The 19,494-nt window shown below is 35.2% G+C and overlaps 1 protein-coding gene across 1 annotated transcript; it reads left to right on the forward strand.

Moving 5' to 3' along the window:
- The first annotated feature begins 1,892 nt into the window (after positions 1-1,892).
- LOC122055906 (growth-regulating factor 4-like) lies at positions 1,893-16,428 on the forward strand. The gene is made up of 4 exons (XM_042617584.1): positions 1,893-2,324; positions 3,187-3,553; positions 15,591-16,066; positions 16,177-16,428. Exons 1-4 carry the CDS (start codon positions 2,141-2,143, stop codon positions 16,182-16,184), a joined length of 1,035 nt encoding a protein of 344 aa, XP_042473518.1. The 5' UTR covers positions 1,893-2,140; the 3' UTR covers positions 16,185-16,428.
- Positions 16,429-19,494: the final 3,066 nt, after the last annotated feature.

The raw sequence follows: 19,494 nt of genomic DNA on the forward strand, positions 1-19,494 counted from the left end.
GGCATACGGTATGTTGGGATGTAACATGCATAAGGAGAAGAGGGAGATAAAAAAATGAAAGGTTTAGTTAAAAATATCTTAATTATTTTTAAATCGTTCGAACTCATTTAAACATTAAACTTGGTTCAGTCTTAATTCAACTTTAAATCAATTCCAATTTGAACTAAAATAATTCTTATCACCATATCTACCCGTTGAATTTAGTTCAAACTCGATTCAATTTTAATTTAGCTTCCTTACTTTGTGCCCTACGATTTAGTTCATTCGTTTATTGTTATATATTTTATTTTTAAAATTCAATACTTAACATTTCAAATCGTGATATTTTCTCGTAGAAGTGGTATCAATGGATAATTTAGATCATGAACTTTCCAAATATGTGATCAATTTCAGTTTTCGACATTGAATGGTGATGATTCAACTCAAAGTGACGATAAGGACTTCCAAATATATATATATATATAATTTTTTAATAAAATGTGAGAGGGGGCGGTCGCACCCCCTCTCCTTAAGGTGGCGACGCTCCTGCCTCCCTCCACCTCCATATCCATAGGATCGATACTAGAAGATCGCTAAAATGACAGATCTATTTTTAAATGATGATAAAAGAACAAGTCTTACTTTTTACCACCATGACATGTCTTAGGGTGTCACAGATGAATTATTTAGAGTATTAGTAAGATTTAATGGTGAACAATCAATTAATAACTAAATCGATTAAAATAATTAAATCAAAATATGATAAATTGAATTTTTATTGGACAATCGAACCTACTGAATTTTATCATGAAAATCAAATAACTTGAATCGAAAAAATCGATTAATTTGATCGATTATCAAATTAATTAATATTTTTTAGTTGACTGATCAGTTAGAAATCATGATTCTCTTTTTTTTTTTTAAAAAAAAAAACTAATAACATGAGTCAACAACTATTTAGGGTATAATACTCGATTGATTGATGTTATTCAATTTAATTGATTTTTTAATTTAAAAATGAATTGAATAAATCAACATATTATTTTTTAAAAAAAATAAATTTTCGAATAATTCAAACCGAACGTTTAAATTGGATTTAACCGATTGTCCTTAAGTATCATATAGGCATTAGCGGTCTCATATCATCATTGCAGGTAAGTGTGCTGATTTATATGATGCTAATTGTGTCATAAGCTAATCCTGCCATTTGACTCAATATAAAACTATGTAAGACCACATTAGAAAATTATACATTTTAACAAAATAATTTTTGAGGTGTAGGAATAACTAACTCTTTAAAAAATCAATTGTTATTTCATTAAAATATATTTTTAAATGAATTATCTTTATGAAAATGGGTCAATTTGTGAAGTTGAATCAAATGTGAGTTGAGACATGTTATTGAACTGTATCTAATATTATTAACTGTAAGAAAAAAAAAGACTATTAAGGACTATGAAAAAAAGTAAGGTCATTTTTTGAAACAATTTCATTATCTTCTAATAATTAAAATAAAAAGTACAATGAAATAATTTTTCAAAATTAAAAAAAAAGTACATTGATATTTTTATATATATATATATATATGAATTAATGATGATCTCAAAATGTATCTATAAGGCATTTCAATAGGCCATTAGTTTTATTTTGATTATCTAAAGTGTTTGGCCAGATGCTTGCAATCCACTTGGTTTTAGCTTTAAGTTCACTACAACAATAATACAATATATTTTGAACAATAAATGCGTCTTCATGATTGCTACTGATGAATGCTTTCCTTCGTCTGGTCGCAAGAAATTGTTTGGCTTACGGCCCAATTGGGCCCATAAATTGTGGCCCAGACTAGGAATCGAATTCCATTTGAATCCTTTATAGTTCGTTAATTTGCATTCGCACCTCTCTCTCTCGCAATGAGCTAGCTGCGCTCTCTCGTTTGTCTGATACAGAAGACTGCCACCTCCATCTCTCTCTCTCTCCACCGCACCTTTCCGCCCCCAAATGGCGAAGCTTCGTAAGTCCCTCGTCGCCGGCGGATGGCTCAACCTTCCATCCCGCCTCCGGCCATGACTGAGTTTGGGGGCCTCCTCCTTGCTCTTTCCTCTCCTCTTATCGATCTGCTGCTTCTAGCCTCCTTTAGGTTTGTTCTGTGGTCGCGGCGCCGATGAACAGCTACGAGGCGGCGCTTGGGAGCCCTCGCCCTTTCACGGAGGCTCAGTGGCAAGAGCTGGAGCACCAGGCGTTGATCTTGAAGTATCTGATAGCAGGCATGCCCGTGCCGCCGGAGCTCATCGTTCCCATTCGGAGAAGCTTCGAGGCTTTGGCCGGACGATATTACCACCCTTCTCGTAAGAGATCGAGGCCAAGCTCTCATCATTTTGCCCTCTTGTTTTTCTGTTCTACTAGTGGATTCCGTTTGAAGCTTATTTGCTGATTCGAGTTTTCCTTTGAAGTTGATTTTTTTTTAGTTTTTTTTTGTGTGTTTGAGTCGACTCGACTGATGCTTTCCTGTGAGTAGATGTTTTGGATGATCGTTTTCAAGTTCTCTTGTTGGTTTGCCCTCAGAAAGTCGTGAACATCTTCCTACATTTGCCTCATGTGGCCTTTTTTGCCGGGATATTGATGTAGTTTTATGGTTTCCTTTAATAACTTATTTTTAGCGATTGAGTATTTCATGTTTGCTATATATATAGCTATCCTGGAACTTCTATTTCAATTTTACAGTCAAGATAGAAAAAGTTTCGATTTTTCAACCATTTATCCCGTGAATGAAATAGTTCAGCAGAGGGTTTCTTGTTCCATCAATATGCCATATCCAGGAACTTTAATCTTTCTAACTTACAGGGTTATATGCGCATTATCTCTCGCCTGATTTTTTGTTGAATGTCAAAAGCTTTTTCTCTCTCTCTCTCTAACTTACAGGGTTATATTTGGGAAAAATCATTAGCCACTGTAAACAGCTTGCAGCTCCTTATAGCTTCGGAAATGGATGTTTGCCGTATGTTCTTTATAGAATTTGATTAGCTTGCATTCCTTCGTAGTTACACCGATATTTTGTTTTATGATAACCTACTGGATCTATAAATTTTAATTTAGAATCTTGCCTCAAGCAACAGTTCTTCTGAATTAGCTGTATTTTTCTATCTTTTGTTATTGTCTCTTCTTCTATAAATATAACTCCTATAAGTTCTTATTTTCTCTTTATTTCAGTGAGTTACTATTCCTACTATGGAAAGAAACCAGACCCAGAACCAGGGCGGTGTCGTCGAACTGATGGAAAGAAGTGGCGCTGCTCTAAGGATGCATATCCTGGCTCCAAGTATTGTGAGCGTCACATGCACCGTGGTCGCAACCGTTCAAGAAAGCCTGTGGAATCACAAACTGTCTCCCAAACTCAGAATACCTCATCAACTTTGACATCCCTTTCTCCCTCCAGTAACAATGCAAGTGGGAGTGGTCTCAGGAACCTTCAGAACACCACCATGCATTCGACTGCTGGTCCAGTTACTCATAGTCCATGCATCAGTATTACCAGCTCAACTCAGCTGCCATTGGGCACTGGCACCGTGAGTAATAGGTATGTCACTAGTTCTACTTTAAAAAGTGGTTATTATGACTTTATATGAGATTATGATCGTCTTGTGTTCAAGTGGAGTTAATAGGTGCTTTTTAATAGATCCAGATTATTGTCTGCTGATTGGTTAACTTGAATTTATTTATTGGAAGTACTTGAGGTAATTTTGTTCACTGCCATAAATTAACACTTCAAAAGACTCCACCTATGCTCATCGACAATTTTGCCAATGAGTTTAGAAAAATACCTATCTTCTTATTACCATTTTGTTCAGTATGTTTACTTGAGGAAAAAAACTTCTGTTGTATATGATATCCCAGTTTATCCTTGTTGAAATATGGGCTAATTTGAAGAGGTCTATAAGCTCGATTACTGGGATTACAGTTGGGGTCAATGATTTGGGGCTTCTTGTTGGGTTGGACAAATATATTAATTTTCTCATCTGTGCTGGGTCAGGTTTCATCTAAGCTTATGAACCTTAGCCCATAACTCACTATGCGAGACTAAACTAGAATGTTAGAATTATCCCTCACTTTGGGTTGCGTACAATGGATCCAATGTGGTCCGACCCTTCTCCGGGATCCCGCATTGGAGGGAGTTTTGTGCACCGGGCTACCTTTTATAGCTTGTAGCTAAAATCCAACTCATATTGCAAAATCATATCTAATAGACAAACTGTGAGGTTCATTGGTGTCTTTTGAATGCCTCACCATATCTAGGATTAGGTCTCTCTTGATATCAGTTGTCATGACTTTCAGAAAAGAGTGAGCTAACCCATCCAAGGATATTCATTGGCTCAAAATACTTACACTCAAGCTAATAGGAGCCCAAATCTAAGCTTATAAAACCTAATTCACAAATCATCAAACAAAACTAAACAGGATATCACAACCCCACACATAAGATTTGATGTCCTTTTCAAGTCCTAAGTTCAAAATCGTAATCTAAAATCATCCCTAATTAACAACGAGGCCTAATGGTGACTCATTATCACAATAGATAATCTTCCAACATCTCATCGCATCCATTAACTTATTAGGGTCAAACACTAGTTTAATTGTTGAAGCCCTACTAGTAGTAGCTTACCATCTAGATATACATATTAGCTCACAATTCTCTATGTGAGACTAAATTTAGGTAACACATTTGCTTGGTAGGAAACCAGTGTTGTCAAATTTTGACAGAGGGATCAAACCGGCTAGGACCCCTGCTCTTGGTTTTTCAATTGAACCAGTAAAAATTCATATTCAACATTGAGTGTCTTCATTAATTCAGCTGGCACCAGATTGGCCTCCGGTTCTGGAACTGGCAGGTTCATTTGGTTTCCAAAACACTTGCAAGAACTGGAAACTTTCTCTCTTGAACTGTTGGAACTCCTGTGGATGCCCTTGTTCTTTCTGGTGCAGCCTTTTGTTAAAGCTCTGGATTATCCAGAGACAAAAAAGTAGTTGTCAGTTTAAGCATTAATGTGTCTTATATGTGCTTTCTTTTAGTAGTAGAGGGGACTAGTTTTATCAAACAGGTTCGACTTGAAGCTCTCAACTTGACTAATTATGGTTGGTTACCACAATACATCAAGATTTACAAGAATAAGATTTCTCAATAATTGAACATTGACCAAGAAATCTCTGAACCAATTAGTTTCTGCTACCAATATCCAAAGCTCACAACTCAACTTCTTAAGTGGCATGAGGGATGATAATTTGCTTAACAAACCTCCAGAAAATAGTGCCACCATATAGTGTAAACATATAACTAACTGCGCCTTAACTTTCTTGCAGTTTCAACAATGTAACTTACATTACTATATTCCTCTAAGAATGCAAGAAATCTTTTATAATGTCAGGTCAAGATAGGTTTTTTTTTCCTATCCAAAACATCCCATTTTTTTTAGTCAGGACAGCTAGAATTTGCTAGTATTCATATTTATCTTAGTAACTGCATAGAAAATGTGAACAATTTGCTTAGTGCACTAGGCTACAATAATTTAGTATGTTAATTGATAATTTATTAGTTATGTAGAAGAGAAAGAGATGAAATAATTTTTCTGTATCTTTATTTACTTATGTGTAGGTATTTATATACATCACCCTATAATTATGTCTATCAATTACAGTCCCTACAATTAAGCTAATTACACGGTCCAAGATCAATCCCTATAATTAAGCTAATTGCATGGTCAAAGATAAGATGCAATCTCGACAATTAAGCTAATTACACAGTCAAAGATAAGATGCTATAATCATTCAACACTCCCCCTCAAGCTAGAGCATATATGTCAATTATATCCATCTTGTCACAAAGGTCTGGGAGTCATTTTTCTCCCAATGCTTTGGTGAAGACATCAGCAACTTAATTGGATGATGATGTGAGTGACAATTTTTTGGCTCATTACACATTCGCGAATAAAGTGACAGAAACTTCATATGCTCAGTCCTCTCATAAAAAATCGGGTTCCTTGCAATGTGAAGGGGAGCTTTGGCGCAACGGTAAAGATGTTGCCATGTGATCAAAAGGTCACGGGTTCGAATCCTGGAAACAGTCTCTTGCAAAAAGCAGGGTAAGACTGCGTACAATGGATCCTTCCCCGGGACCCCATATGGCGGGAGCTTCATGCACCGGGCTGCCCTTTTGCAATGTGAATAGCCATTTGGTTGTAGATAGTGGTTCATTGTTAGTGAATCATAATTCTTCAAGCAAATTCTTCATCCATAACATTTCAATCACAGTATGAGTCATAGCTCTTTACTCAGCTTCAACAATTGACCTAGCAATGACAATTTGTTTCTTACTTCGCCATGTTATTAGATTTCCCCCTACATTAGTACAATACCCAGAAGTGGACCGTCTATCGATCTTTGATTCAGCATAGTCGACATCAAAATATGTTTCGATCTTTAGGTGCTCATTTCTCTTAAAAGACAACCATTTTCCTTGGAGATTTCTTGATGTACTTAAGAATCTTACTTAAGAATCTTGATTGTAACATTCTTCGTTTTATTTATAAAACGACTGACCATTCAAACTGCAAAGGAGATGTCATGTCTCGTTACGATATTAGGATGTCATCAATAGAAACAATCAGAATGATAGTCCTATTCGTGCTATGTCGTACAAACACAAAATGATCAGATTTACACTGTTGGAAGCCAACAACTCCGATATTACTGAGTTTGCTTTGGGGCTTTGTTTAAGACTATAGATAGCCTTTTTAAGTTGCAAACCATAGTAGCATTCTCCCCTTGAGCAACATACCCTGGAGGTTGGTCTATAAAAACGGTCTTGTATAATTCACCATAAAGGAAGATATTTTTCACATCTAGTTGATATATTGGTCAAGATTGAGTGAGAACAGAACTCTAATAGAATTCAGGCAGGTAGTAGGGGAGAATGTCTCAAAGTAGTCAACACCGTAAGTTTGGCTAAATCCTTTGGCCACCAGACGAGCTTTGTATTGATCAATAGTATTGTCAGCTTTATACTTCAGAGTAAACATCCAACGAAAGACAACAATATCAACAGACGGTGCAGGCACAAGCTCTCAAGTATCACAAGAGATCAGGATGGACATTTCTTCATCCATTGTAGTCCGCCAAGCAGAGTGTTAATAAGCCTCAGTAGGAAGTTGGAACCTCTATAAATGAGAGAGAAATAGCAAAAGTGCGGAAAGCAGGACCAAGGTAATCAAATGAGATATTGTTAGACAATGAATGGGTAGCGCAAGAACAAATACTTTATAAAGAGCAATGGGCAGATCAATATCGTAGGGGCGAGGAGCATCAGGAGCTGCAGTAAGAGGAGGAGAGGGACATGAGATAAGTTTTGGCTGGGAACGCCTTGTATACACTTGCAATGGTTTAGGAGACGGAGCATCTGCAGTGGGAGACATGGATGGTGGGATAGGTAATAGGAGAGATGCTAATGTATCAGGAGACTAAGCCAGATGGGGGAAAAGTAAGGTTGTGACTCAAAAAAATATAACATATGTAATTGCATTTTGTGAACGGGTCAAGGCAACGATATCTTTTCTGTGTACGAGAATATCTAAGCAGGGCGCATTTAATAGAGCGAGGAGACAATTTATCCAAATTTAATAGAGCGAGGAGACAATTTATCCAAATCAGAAGTAAAATTATGTACTAAACAAACACAACTAAATATGCGAGAAGGCATAGAGAAAATATGTTTGTCAAGATAAAGACATGAGAATGGGATATCCCCATGTAACAAAGTAGATGACATCCTATTTATGAGGAAGCAAGCAACATCACCCCACAAATACTTAGGGGCATGTATGTGACAGAGAAGTGTACGAGCTACGTCTAAAATATGATGGTGTTTGCGTTCAACAACCCTATTTTGCCGGGAAGTGTATGAGCAAGATGCTTGATGAATTATGCCATAAGAATTATAGAATATAGAAATAGTTTTAGGAGTGAACTCAAGTGCATTATTAATACGAAGAGTGTGCAAGTCAACAAAATATTGGGTTGTTATTTCATTTTAAAATGATTGTAGAATATCAGGAACCTCATTTCTATTTTTGAGTAAGTAGAACCATGTCATGCGGGAATCATCATAAATTATAAAATATTGAAAGCCCCCTCTAGACATAACTCTGATACGCCCCCAAACATCACAATGAACAAGTTCAAAAGGAAAAGAACTACGTTTATCAACTCTAGAAGGAAAAAAATATGCAATGGTGTTTGCTGAACTCATTAGTTTCGCATTGGAAATCAGTTAGACCGAACATGAACTAAATTTTATGAGAGAAAGGAGATGAGTGACCTAAGGAGACACTGTTGCTGAGAGTGCATGGGAACATGCAGGTGTAACAGAATCCAGATAGTATAGGCCATCACGCTTATATCCTCTTCCAATCATCCTCTTCGTTTGCAGGTCTCAAAGATACAATAGGATGGATAAAACGATACAGAACAACTCTGAGTTTTTGTGAGTTGGCTTATGGACAATAAACTAACAGAAAATTTTGATGCAAATAAAACATAATTAGAATAGAATATGTGTCGAATAGAATATGCCTTCTCGCATATTTTCTGGGGATATACTACAAATATCACTGAATATTTCGGATCTTTAGGATCAGGAGGGTCGAATAGAATATGTTCCTTCTTCTTGTGGGACTGGGAATAATTCAAACAAACGTAAGAGATAGTTGGTCTCATTCAATTTATTAGTGGTAGCCAAATTAGGTTTAGAATCTGAAGACATCATTGTAGGAAAAGGTCATAGGCAGAAACCTGAGTAGGAGATTAGAGCGGCGGCGGCGATAGAGTTTTGGGTAGCGGTGGCACGGGGACTTTCAGTAGCAGAAAGGATCAACTTTCGGTAGAGATAAATAATGCTCTGCTGTGGTACCATGTAGAAGAGAAAGAGAAGAAATAATTTTTTTTGGATCTTTATTCACTTATGTGTAGGTATTTATATACATCACCCTATAATTATTTCAATTAATTACAATCCCTACAATTAACCTAATTACACGGTCCAAGATCAATCTCTACGATTAAGCTAATTGCACGGTCAAAGATAAAATGCAATCCCTACAATAAAGCTAATTACACGGTCAAAGATAAGATGCTATAATCATTCAACCCGTTGAAATATGAGCTTAGATTTAATCATACGTGTAATAACTAATTGTGCATGATCATAGCCAAATTTCTCTAAGCATTGTCATATGCAGAAATTAATATTCTATCAATTTAACAAGTCAACTTGAGCTCTAAAATCATATCATCAACACCTAACTCCTTTATATTGAACTTTTCATTCAAACTTTTGTCTTATATAATTAATAATATATGACACAAAATAGTAAAATGCTATCTACTTACTAGCACAAAATTATACAGCTATCGGTTTTAACTTTATCAAAACATATTTCATTACTAATTTGAAAGCCTAATGAGAAAATAACTGGCTTAAACTTCCATTGACATTGTCTTGTGCTTAATGAGTCTAAATTTTTTGATGTTGTTATCTAGCCGAACACATCCTTCTAGTTAATCTATATATATCTTCTTATCGATGAAAAATGGTGTTGACTTGCTTTGTATGGATAACATGATTATAATGAATGACAATTCCATAAGCATGTAGATGGACTATACCCTAAAAATTAGGAAATAGATTAATTTTCTCTCATTTTTTAATTCTGTCTAGCCTACTTTTGAACTTATTTATAAATCTATTTGGTATATGTTTCTTTTTGAATACCCACTTACAACTTGCAAAAATGCATCTAGGAGGTAGATTTATCAACTCTCATGTGCCAAAAAATAGTGGAATTGATTTCACTTTTAAAGTTTTTTTCCCATTGCTTGGTTTCAAGAGATGTAATGTCTATATAGGTGATGTTATCCTCTACGTGGAAGTTGATAAATTTTAGTCTTAAGGTTTTTGATATCCTTGATCGTTAACTCCTCTCTTTATTGTACCCTTACAACTATAATTGTTTAGAGTGACTTGTGGAATGAGAAGCATTACAAGTATAAAATTACTTAAAGAACTAAATTTGGCTCAATTGTGTTGGGGACAGGTTGAGGACTAGTTTTCATTAAGAAGGTTTCGTCACGCAGCTTAACAAAAGTATGTATAGCTATTTGACTACTCAAGATTTTATGATAATAAATCTATATGTTGAGCATAACCTAAACATATACTATCAATAGTGTTAGGGCTAAACTTTTTGACCAAAGGTTAATTCAATTGAGTGGAGCATTGCACTTGATCAGACAGTTGATTGATTGCAAGGGTTAAATGAACAAAAATACTTTTATTTAAGCAATAGTTGAGTGAACCCAGTTGACTGGACTGGTCCAGATGACAGAGGCTTAGCAGTTTAGTGATAGTGTAGTCTATTGTGTTGCTTGTCTCCTTAGCACTCAAGGATACAATTGTACGAGCCTATAGAAGACATACTGTTCAAACAAGGTCATCTATCAAGAGAAGGTCATAGTGTAGCCTATTGTGGATATAGTTGTTAGCTATTCAATGACTACATTTTCTCATTCAATTGACTGGGGCTATTTCAGCTGACTGTCGGTTGATAAAATGTAGCCATTGGAGGTTTTATCTATAGATTCCATGAAAAATATTCTTCATGCTCCTCTAATCAAATGCTTACATTGCTCAAAAATCTTTAAGGGGTTGGATAAAGTTGAAGTCTTTGACTTAAACTCTTAGAATCTCTCTTTATTCATTCCATTGTTTAATATGAAAGGTTTCATTATAAACATCTTAATATGGGATTGTAAGAGGTTTGTCTTAATACCTCTTAATGGTGAAATATTTGAGATTGACTCAATGAATGAGTCATAGATTGTTAATTTGGAGCAATCTTTGAATTACGTTATATCCTTGTGTGAATGAGTATGTTTTGTTTATATTCCTTATTTCTGCCATGTCTTATACCCTTGTGAACAAACACACACACGAATACATCAAACCACTAGCACATTTATTGTCTTTGCTTTTGCACAAGATTTTCAATTTAGAGGCGTCGACTATTCACCCTTCCTACAAATGTAGGCTTTTCTCCTCGTATCTTTATTGAATGCTACAGTATAACCATCATGTATATAGTGTTGGATCGAAATAAGAGGCTAGGTGTTGTGGGGGGGGGGGGGGGGGAGAGTTGGCCGTTTAAACTTCTACAAATCACTAGTACACAACAACAAAGAAACAACAAACACAATATGAAAGCAATAAAGTAACAATGCTAACTCTAGATTTTTTACACCGTTTGAAAGGCTTGGTTCTTACTCAACACTCTATGTAGCTTTTTCCTTCTCAAGAAACTTCTTACAAAAACTCCTTAAGAAAAATAGAGCAAAAGTTGAGGGAATGAGCAGAGTGTGAGCACTTCTATAAGCCTTTTTGTAGCTCCTTGACCCCCTATTTATATCCTTACATTAAGTCTTTATTCAACATTCATTATATCTTCTCTATACATCTACACAATTTCAGTGAATTGTTTTAAGCTTTTAGTCGATTATTCTTTCCTTCACAACTTTATTTACCACTTCATTTGACTAAATATGTCGTTAGTCAAATATCATTTGATCTTGCTGAAGCTTCTGGAATACAATCATTCCGTTGTAATTGTATAACTGATTCATTAGTCGACTCAATCTTCCACCAGTCCTGCAGAATCTTTGAGATCATCAACTGTATCAACAGAATAATTGGTTCTGTTATAAGAGCAAAATTATTTCTTTAGTTGACTCAAATAACAATTGTTCTTATAAAGTTGACTATTATTCTATTGTCTTACAAACAGAGGTGAATAGAAACATTTTCCTCTCTTTTCATTTAACCTGAGTCAATATTCAGTTGAGTCTATGAATGACTAAAGCTACTTCGAAGGTTTAGTCTGTGTCTAAACCTAACCCATGACACTCAACCTTTGCACAATATCATATGCTAAGAGTATCCTTCTCTAGGACTTTGTATGTCAAGAAGTCTTGCTTTCGGATCTTCCTAATCTTCAAGCCTTCTAGGTACTCTTGACCTACTAAAACTTTCATTTACCAAACATCCGGTCACTTTTGATCTATTGCACATGCAATATACGTGTCAAGTAATCCACACCTGCACACTTAACACACCTGATTAGTAAATACAATATATTCTAACTTAAATCTTTGCCCAAGCATCGAAACCACTTAAGGACACAATTGCACCAACATATAGAGTTTCTCTCTATAAAAAAGGTTACATAATTATGAACTTTCTAACATGACACTGTCCATCTCTCCTAGGAGTTATTTTTAAATTTTACTCTCATTTGAGTGAGAAGACTATAAGGAATTATTTAAGAGAATCGATTAAATTTCTTAAAAAAACATTCAAAGTGAACTTTCCATTAGTAGTCCTTAATTTTTTAAAATTATTCTTAGAATTTCTATCTATGAAGGGGAGCCTTGGCGCTAAAGTTACTGGCGTGTGATCCGGATGTCACGGGTTCGAGTCACAAGAACAACCTTTTGCAAAGTAGGGTAAAACTACGTACAATAGATCCTTTCTTGGGAACATTCAACTATTTGCTTAGGAGTTAATTCAAGCTTCATCATATGTTTGGTTGCATGAAAATTCACATTTCCTAAGTGATCCTGCTAAATATCATAAGATTCCACATTATAAGAATATACACAAAAATAGTTTCTATTATTAGATAAAATAATTTCTACATATAACTCATGAAGATAACCCTAAATGTAACACTACAATATTAAATTTGAAAGGCATCTCATAATCCAATTGAACTAAACAAAAGCCATTAATTAAATTTCTTTACACTTATGGAATACAATATCCCTTTTGCAGTGCTAAAAGTTTTTCTCATTCATCTTATTTTTAGTACTCTAAATCTCATATCTTATTGTTTGTTGTTCTATATCATGAGAGGCAATAAAAGTTTTACAATTAACCACAACTTGAAATTCTTTTTCTACGGGGCAACTCGGCTGAATTGTATTGTTTCGATAAATTACCATAAACTTGGTGCTACTCATCACAAGTAATCCTTCTTGTGTCAATTATGTTGATGAGTATCATGCTATGTATTGATATACTACTTGTTATTTTTTTAGCTTATGTTTATGTAACTAAATGTCAAAATTGAACCATGTTAGATGAGACAAAGTCCAAACTTAGATACATGGTTATGTTCCTTTTCTTTTCTTCATCTCCTTCCAAATTTCTTGTCTTGTTTGCCATCATCGTTACCCTACATTGGGACACTGACACAGTACTGAAATAGTATGGTTTGGCACAAGTAGAGATTTTGAATCTTGCAATTAATATTGACATCAAATAAACTAGGATTAAACAAGACACTTCATCTGGGCCGATAATAAAAGTCACCATATTGGCTTGTGCATTTGGATTACACTTCTTCATATTGGCGACAAACAGAGAATTCATCGCCAAATTTGGCATCCTTTCATGAAAAAACTTTATTAAGTGCCCCATCTTTTCATAGATCTAGTATGTTTTGTCTTTCTCTTTGATTTTGAGTTTGAAATTAAACATTCTTTTTTTTTTGTAGACTTGGCATTAGGGGACTAAAATATTTAGATGAGGATGTACTAGAGAAGGAATAGAAAAAAAAAAAATTGTTTACTATGATTCAGAGACATACCCCCACTAAGAGTGAACCAAAATTTTCCCAACTAGCAGGGAGTTTTTTATGATAGACAAAACTTCTGTAAAATCATATCACTCTTGACAAGTTCATGTAAAAAGAATCTCTTGGATTGCAGACTTTCCATCAGCTAATTCAAAATTTAGGAACTTGGCTGTGGTATATTTATCAGATAAGAATCTTCAGAGTCATTTTTCTTTTCTATTGTCGACCATAACTATATAGCCATAGTTGTGGCTGTGGTATATTTCTCAGATAAGAATCCTCAGTCATTTTTCTTCTCTATTGTCAACCATAACTATATAGCCATAGTTGTAGATGTATATAAACAGAGCATGTAATATATGTGTGGCAAAGATAATCTCTTTGTTACATGCTATGGTTGAACCATGTTCTAATTCATTAAAAAGATCAACCAGTGTTTCAATTACACAAAATAACTTCACAGTCAACCAAAGTTTTATTCCCTGTTCCCAGCAGTTAAAGTTATTGTCTGAAAAGAGTTTGCATTAGCCTCTTCTATGAACATTAGTTGAGTGGGCAGTTAAAATACTCAACAATCTCTGTAAAATTGATAAAACCAATGTAGGGAAAAATCAAATAGGAGTTGTTTGTGATTAGAAAACTCAAGATCTGAATAAGAAAGAACTAATGCACGGAAACAAGATACAGCAGACATAGTAAACAAAGAGTTAGAATGTTGTTATCTGGTGAAACGTTGACTAGTTGAGTCCCCTTAGAAAAAATATTGCCTCACATCAGTTCATGTGATGTCATACATCTTCTCTTCGAGATGACAACTAATTCATTTTGCATATGGATGGACTTTTTGATCACCAGAGCTTCAAGGAGGGGAAAACTATTTTCTTTATAGAAAATTAGGGTTTCCGTCGATGCACAATGACTAATAAAACCAAGATAAATCTCTCTGTATAATCCTCAAAAGGCTATTATATCGGGTTGTAATATTTCTATAAAATAATTTAACGAATGGTTCAATTCAACAAAAATTTCATTTCAGAAAATCTTTTCAATGAAAATTTATACCTTTTATAAATAAAAATTGATCAGAAAAGATTTTATTTCGTATGGATTGACTCAACTATTTGTGCTTGCATCATATTACATGTGTGTTTTCCCCCGCCTCATGCCAAAGCTCAATCCCAACCAGCATGTGCACGCAGTTGGTCAAGCCAAACTACACTCTTATATGCCAATCTATGCACCATGTGTAAGAGGTGATGTAAAAAGTTGTTTATAAACCCACGGAACCCAAGAAAATCAGGTTTTTATTTGTAATCTCAAAAATATTTTCATTGATCTCCTTTCAATATTTCTCTGCTCTTTTACTTGGTGAACATGATAATATCAGAATTTTCAGGAGAATAGTGAAGATGAATGAACTTAGAGATTATTATTATTATTATTATTAATTTTTTAATTTACCTAAAGAGCTTCAAACATTTTGACACCCAGAAGTTTGAGAGATATTAATTGTGGTAAATCACATATTGTTTGTTTGAGAGGTGACCTCATCTTGATATGCATACGTCCAGTATGATGATCTAGAGCGAAGCCAAGTTTTAATATGACCTACTATCATTCACATTGGAAAATAATTGACGGGCTTTAGAAATTACCTGAAACGACAATACAGGTTAGACGCAATGGAAGAAAATTGGAATAAGAGCGCATGCATCTAGAGAATCCTTAAGTTTCAAGGTTTCTTCTTTTTTTTTTTTGTTGACAGCATAATAGAAACTTATCTTTCCTAAACTTTAAGATAATAGTTGTTTCTTACAGCATAACATTTATGCCAAACTTTTTTTTCTGTTCGTCAAGGTGTTGATGCCCCCATTTTTCCAGGTACTTTGCTGGTCTTAGAGCTGATGTGGATGAACACAGCCTCTTTCCAGAAGCCTCTGACAGTGCAAGGGTCCCTGGGGTGGACTTATCGGCTGACAACTCATGGCAGTCGACGCGGTTGACATCACGGTCATCCACATTTTCTCTGTCAAAAGTGCAGGATTCTTCTCTTCTGCAGAATGCGTACCCTCAACTTCAGTCACTGCAAAATATTGGCCAAGTTACCCTCCCCTCACTATCTCGACAACGCCAGGTTCATTCTTTATTTGGAAGTGATTTCAGTTTAACAGAGTCTGCAAAACACGAGACTCAGTCCCTCAGACCCTCTTTTGAAGAATGGCCCAAAGCAAGGGATTCTTGGCCAGACCTGGAGGAAGGTAGATCAAACCGGGCCTCATTTTCCACGACCCAGCTCTCCATGTCATTTCCAATGACCTCACCCAACTTCACCAGCATCTCTTCCAGATCACCTAATGGTGGGTTTCATTCCCCAACCATGTTTGCACTGCAGAATAGTTTACAGATAAGTCTTTTTTTTTCCTTTTTTTCTTCTCATATCCCTTATTCTGTAATTTTACTTCTCCAGAAGATTGAGAGGGAGGGAATCTTGAACACCTCCAGTCCACTGAATCTACGAAGAACATCTGTTTGGTATTATCTGAGATTTTAAGCAGTGTAATCAACCATACACTTGACCTGGGAACTCTTATTCTGTGCTATTATCTTGCACCGTAATATTCCGGGAAACTGGGTGCAAGAAATTTTGTAACTAGCTAGTTAGACAGTTATTCACTTTCAAGCTTGTTTCTGAGAATTAAACCCAATGGTGCCTTTTTTACATGATGCCTTTATTACATATCTTGTATCTTTTGATCAGAAGCAAGTATTTCAAATTATTAGTTGAAGGATGAGTTTGTAATGTTAGCAGGCTATTTGTTTCATTTTTTGAAATGGTAATAGACGACCATGGTTCTGTGATCGGATTGGGCTTTATCTGACCAAGAATTACCTTTCTAGCTGGCATGCTAGTTAAGTTAGACAGGCAATAGACTAAATTGTTCTACCACATAGGTAAATGTTTTGGTGGTTGAGCTTCCTCATTATTTATACTGCTATCTTAGCCTTCAGCTTTTGACGCTAATGTTTAGCAGTCCAGGATGGTTGTATAGGTGAATCTGTAGTAGTTTTTGATCATCACCTGATGCTTCCAGTCTTGGAGGTTTTTAGCTCTTCTAGTGGTTGAAATAGGATACTCTGGGTTGGTAGGTTTCAGTCTTCTAGTGGTTCTGCTAATGTTCTTTTGGCTATGGCTTCCACGGTTTGATATTGCTACCATAGTTTCAGTTTCTGGCATTATACTGTTTAGTAGCTCAATATGCCACTATGGATAACATAGGTAAACTTGATAGTCAAGTGTCTGGAAGAGTTTTTAATTTGTAGACTAAGATTATTTCAAGAATCTGACAAGGTCCTCAAGTTGCGCCATAAGAATGTACGTATTCAGATCTTCTTTCTGGGAAGCTATTTTGTACATTGGTTTGAAAAGTCATGTTTATTCTTAATGCCTATCCTTGAAATTGCAAAAAGTCTCATGATAACCGATACCTTCCTCCTAGATGAATCCCTGGCCACAATATTGTTCTCTTTTCTCCTTATTGCATTCACTACAACTTCACATGTGACATTGGATTGTTTATGTGGCAGTACATTCATGTTCATTCATACTGTTTATCCTGTTGAACAATCTGGAAATGAGCCTGATTAGCCTGATTTTTATTAATGATCTAGTTAGTTCTTGCATAATAACCATATATATCATTTGTTTCAGGTGAAATTACTATATGCTACATTTCAAAATTCATGTCAAGGTTGTGTATTTGCACTAACCTCGCCATTCTGAGCAACTTCCCTTTGCCACAATTTTTGGATTCGAGTTAGACAATAGAACGTAAATACCTCGAATGCATACGGGTCATGGCAAAAGTCATTGTTTCTCTTGTATCTCAAAAAAGGGTTGTTGTAGGAATATTGATTTTGGTAGGAACCCTATTAAGAGTACTCAATGATTTAACTCATAGAGATAATTAGATAATGGAGTTACTAATTATACTCCTAATCATCTAGATAATCATACAATTCAATCTTTCAGCTATGCCATATAGATTTGGTTTGCCAAACATTTTGAGTATTGAACAGTGAGTTAACCTACATGGAATCTGGAAAATAAACCTGATCTGTGTCTTTCGCATTCAGTTTATCGAGCTTAGAGAAACACGATCTTAAGGATTCTGTTATTTATCATGTTTATTAAGTTTAGATAAAACATGCATGTTACTTAAATTAATTTTCTTACGAGTATTATATAAGTATAAGGTGGTGGTATGAACAGTAGTTTTCCAAAAGGTCACTTGTGTTTGACACTATATATCTGCATTAGAATTCATAGAGTTAGATCATGGGCCATAACTATATATTCTGTTGATTAAACGACGTGACCTAGTTTAACGCTTGAGAACTCGTCAGTTCGTTTTATAAATTAAACTGTAATGTCCTGATTCGTCTCTAGCTCCTTCCTCTATATTTGTATTAGTGATCCATAATTGATTATATATAGTATTGATATCTTACATATTTTATAGCGCTCAGCTTGTGAGTACCTGTGTAATTTTTTAATTTTTTTTTAACTTAATACTATAATTTAAATCTTAAATTCTAAATTATAAACTCTAAAAATAGATTTGGTACTGACATTTATGAGCACCATAAGATATATATATGCACACACGGTGAACGTGGCGTGTGGAATTTTTTCCTTTTATTTTTTAAAATCCAAAATTTTGCTACTGCCTCATTTGAATTTTTTCTTGTTTATTTTTTTAAAACCTAACTTTTTCTCTCATGCGACATCGTTCCCGTGACGTCATCTTCGCTCTTCGATTCTCACTTGCCTCAACATTCCTCGCTCGTCGATTCCTGTCGTCTTCTGTCTCTGTTGTCTCCATCTGTCGAGAGCCGCCGGTGTCGACCCGTCATTACAACGCCGTCCCTACCGCCGTCTTTTGTCGTTGCCATCGCTGTCGACCCGTCGTCATGACGCCGTCCCTACCGTCATTCCTCTCCGTGAGACCCCTCTCTATTTTTGCTATTTGCATTTTAATTTTCTCTTCCTGAATCATCCTCTAACCATTCTGTTGAAACAGAATACGGAGGAACAGAATGAAGGATGAAGGCCACTCTATTTGCTAAATATCAACATCAGGAAAGCATTATGAATTCGAAACCAACCACATTTTGGTAATCCCTTTTTAGCACAGTATCTTTTGAAGAGAAAGAAAAATAAAAATGGTTAAAAAATAAATTTAACACTCAATCTACTGCTAGGTGGTTTGAGCAAAGCGCGGTCGATTTCGAATTCTTAATGTTTTCCTGATTTTGATATCTAGCAAGTAGAATGACCTTCATCTTTCATTCTATTGATAATTCCCAATAGTTTTATTGATTTAGCACTTGCATAGATCTGTGAGTAATGCTGGTGCAAGAAAATAGCAACTTTCCAAATTTGAATTAGTGAGATGCATATGTTTTCAATTTGATGTTGTAGGAGTCTGAAGATTTAAAGCTTATTTTTCTCAGGTGAAGATGAATCTTATTAGTGGTTAGCTCCCAGTGTTGAACATCTGCCGTAACATTGTTTTTCTGATGCTAATCGATCAAAGATCAATCATCCCAAGACCTCGAAGAAGCATTTATGAAAATAATGTCTATCCTTCTATTATCATGTTCTCAAGATTTGTTGAAGCAGTGCTTGAGCTTTTCCACTTGAAACATGGATGACTGCCCACACTTGATCTTGGCAGTGCTTAAATTTATTTTCAACTTTTGAACTTTATGAGTTTCAATGTGC

The sequence above is a fragment of the Zingiber officinale genome, chromosome 3B, assembly GCF_018446385.1.
Source record: "Zingiber officinale cultivar Zhangliang chromosome 3B, Zo_v1.1, whole genome shotgun sequence".
Lineage (NCBI taxonomy): Eukaryota > Viridiplantae > Streptophyta > Magnoliopsida > Zingiberales > Zingiberaceae > Zingiber > Zingiber officinale.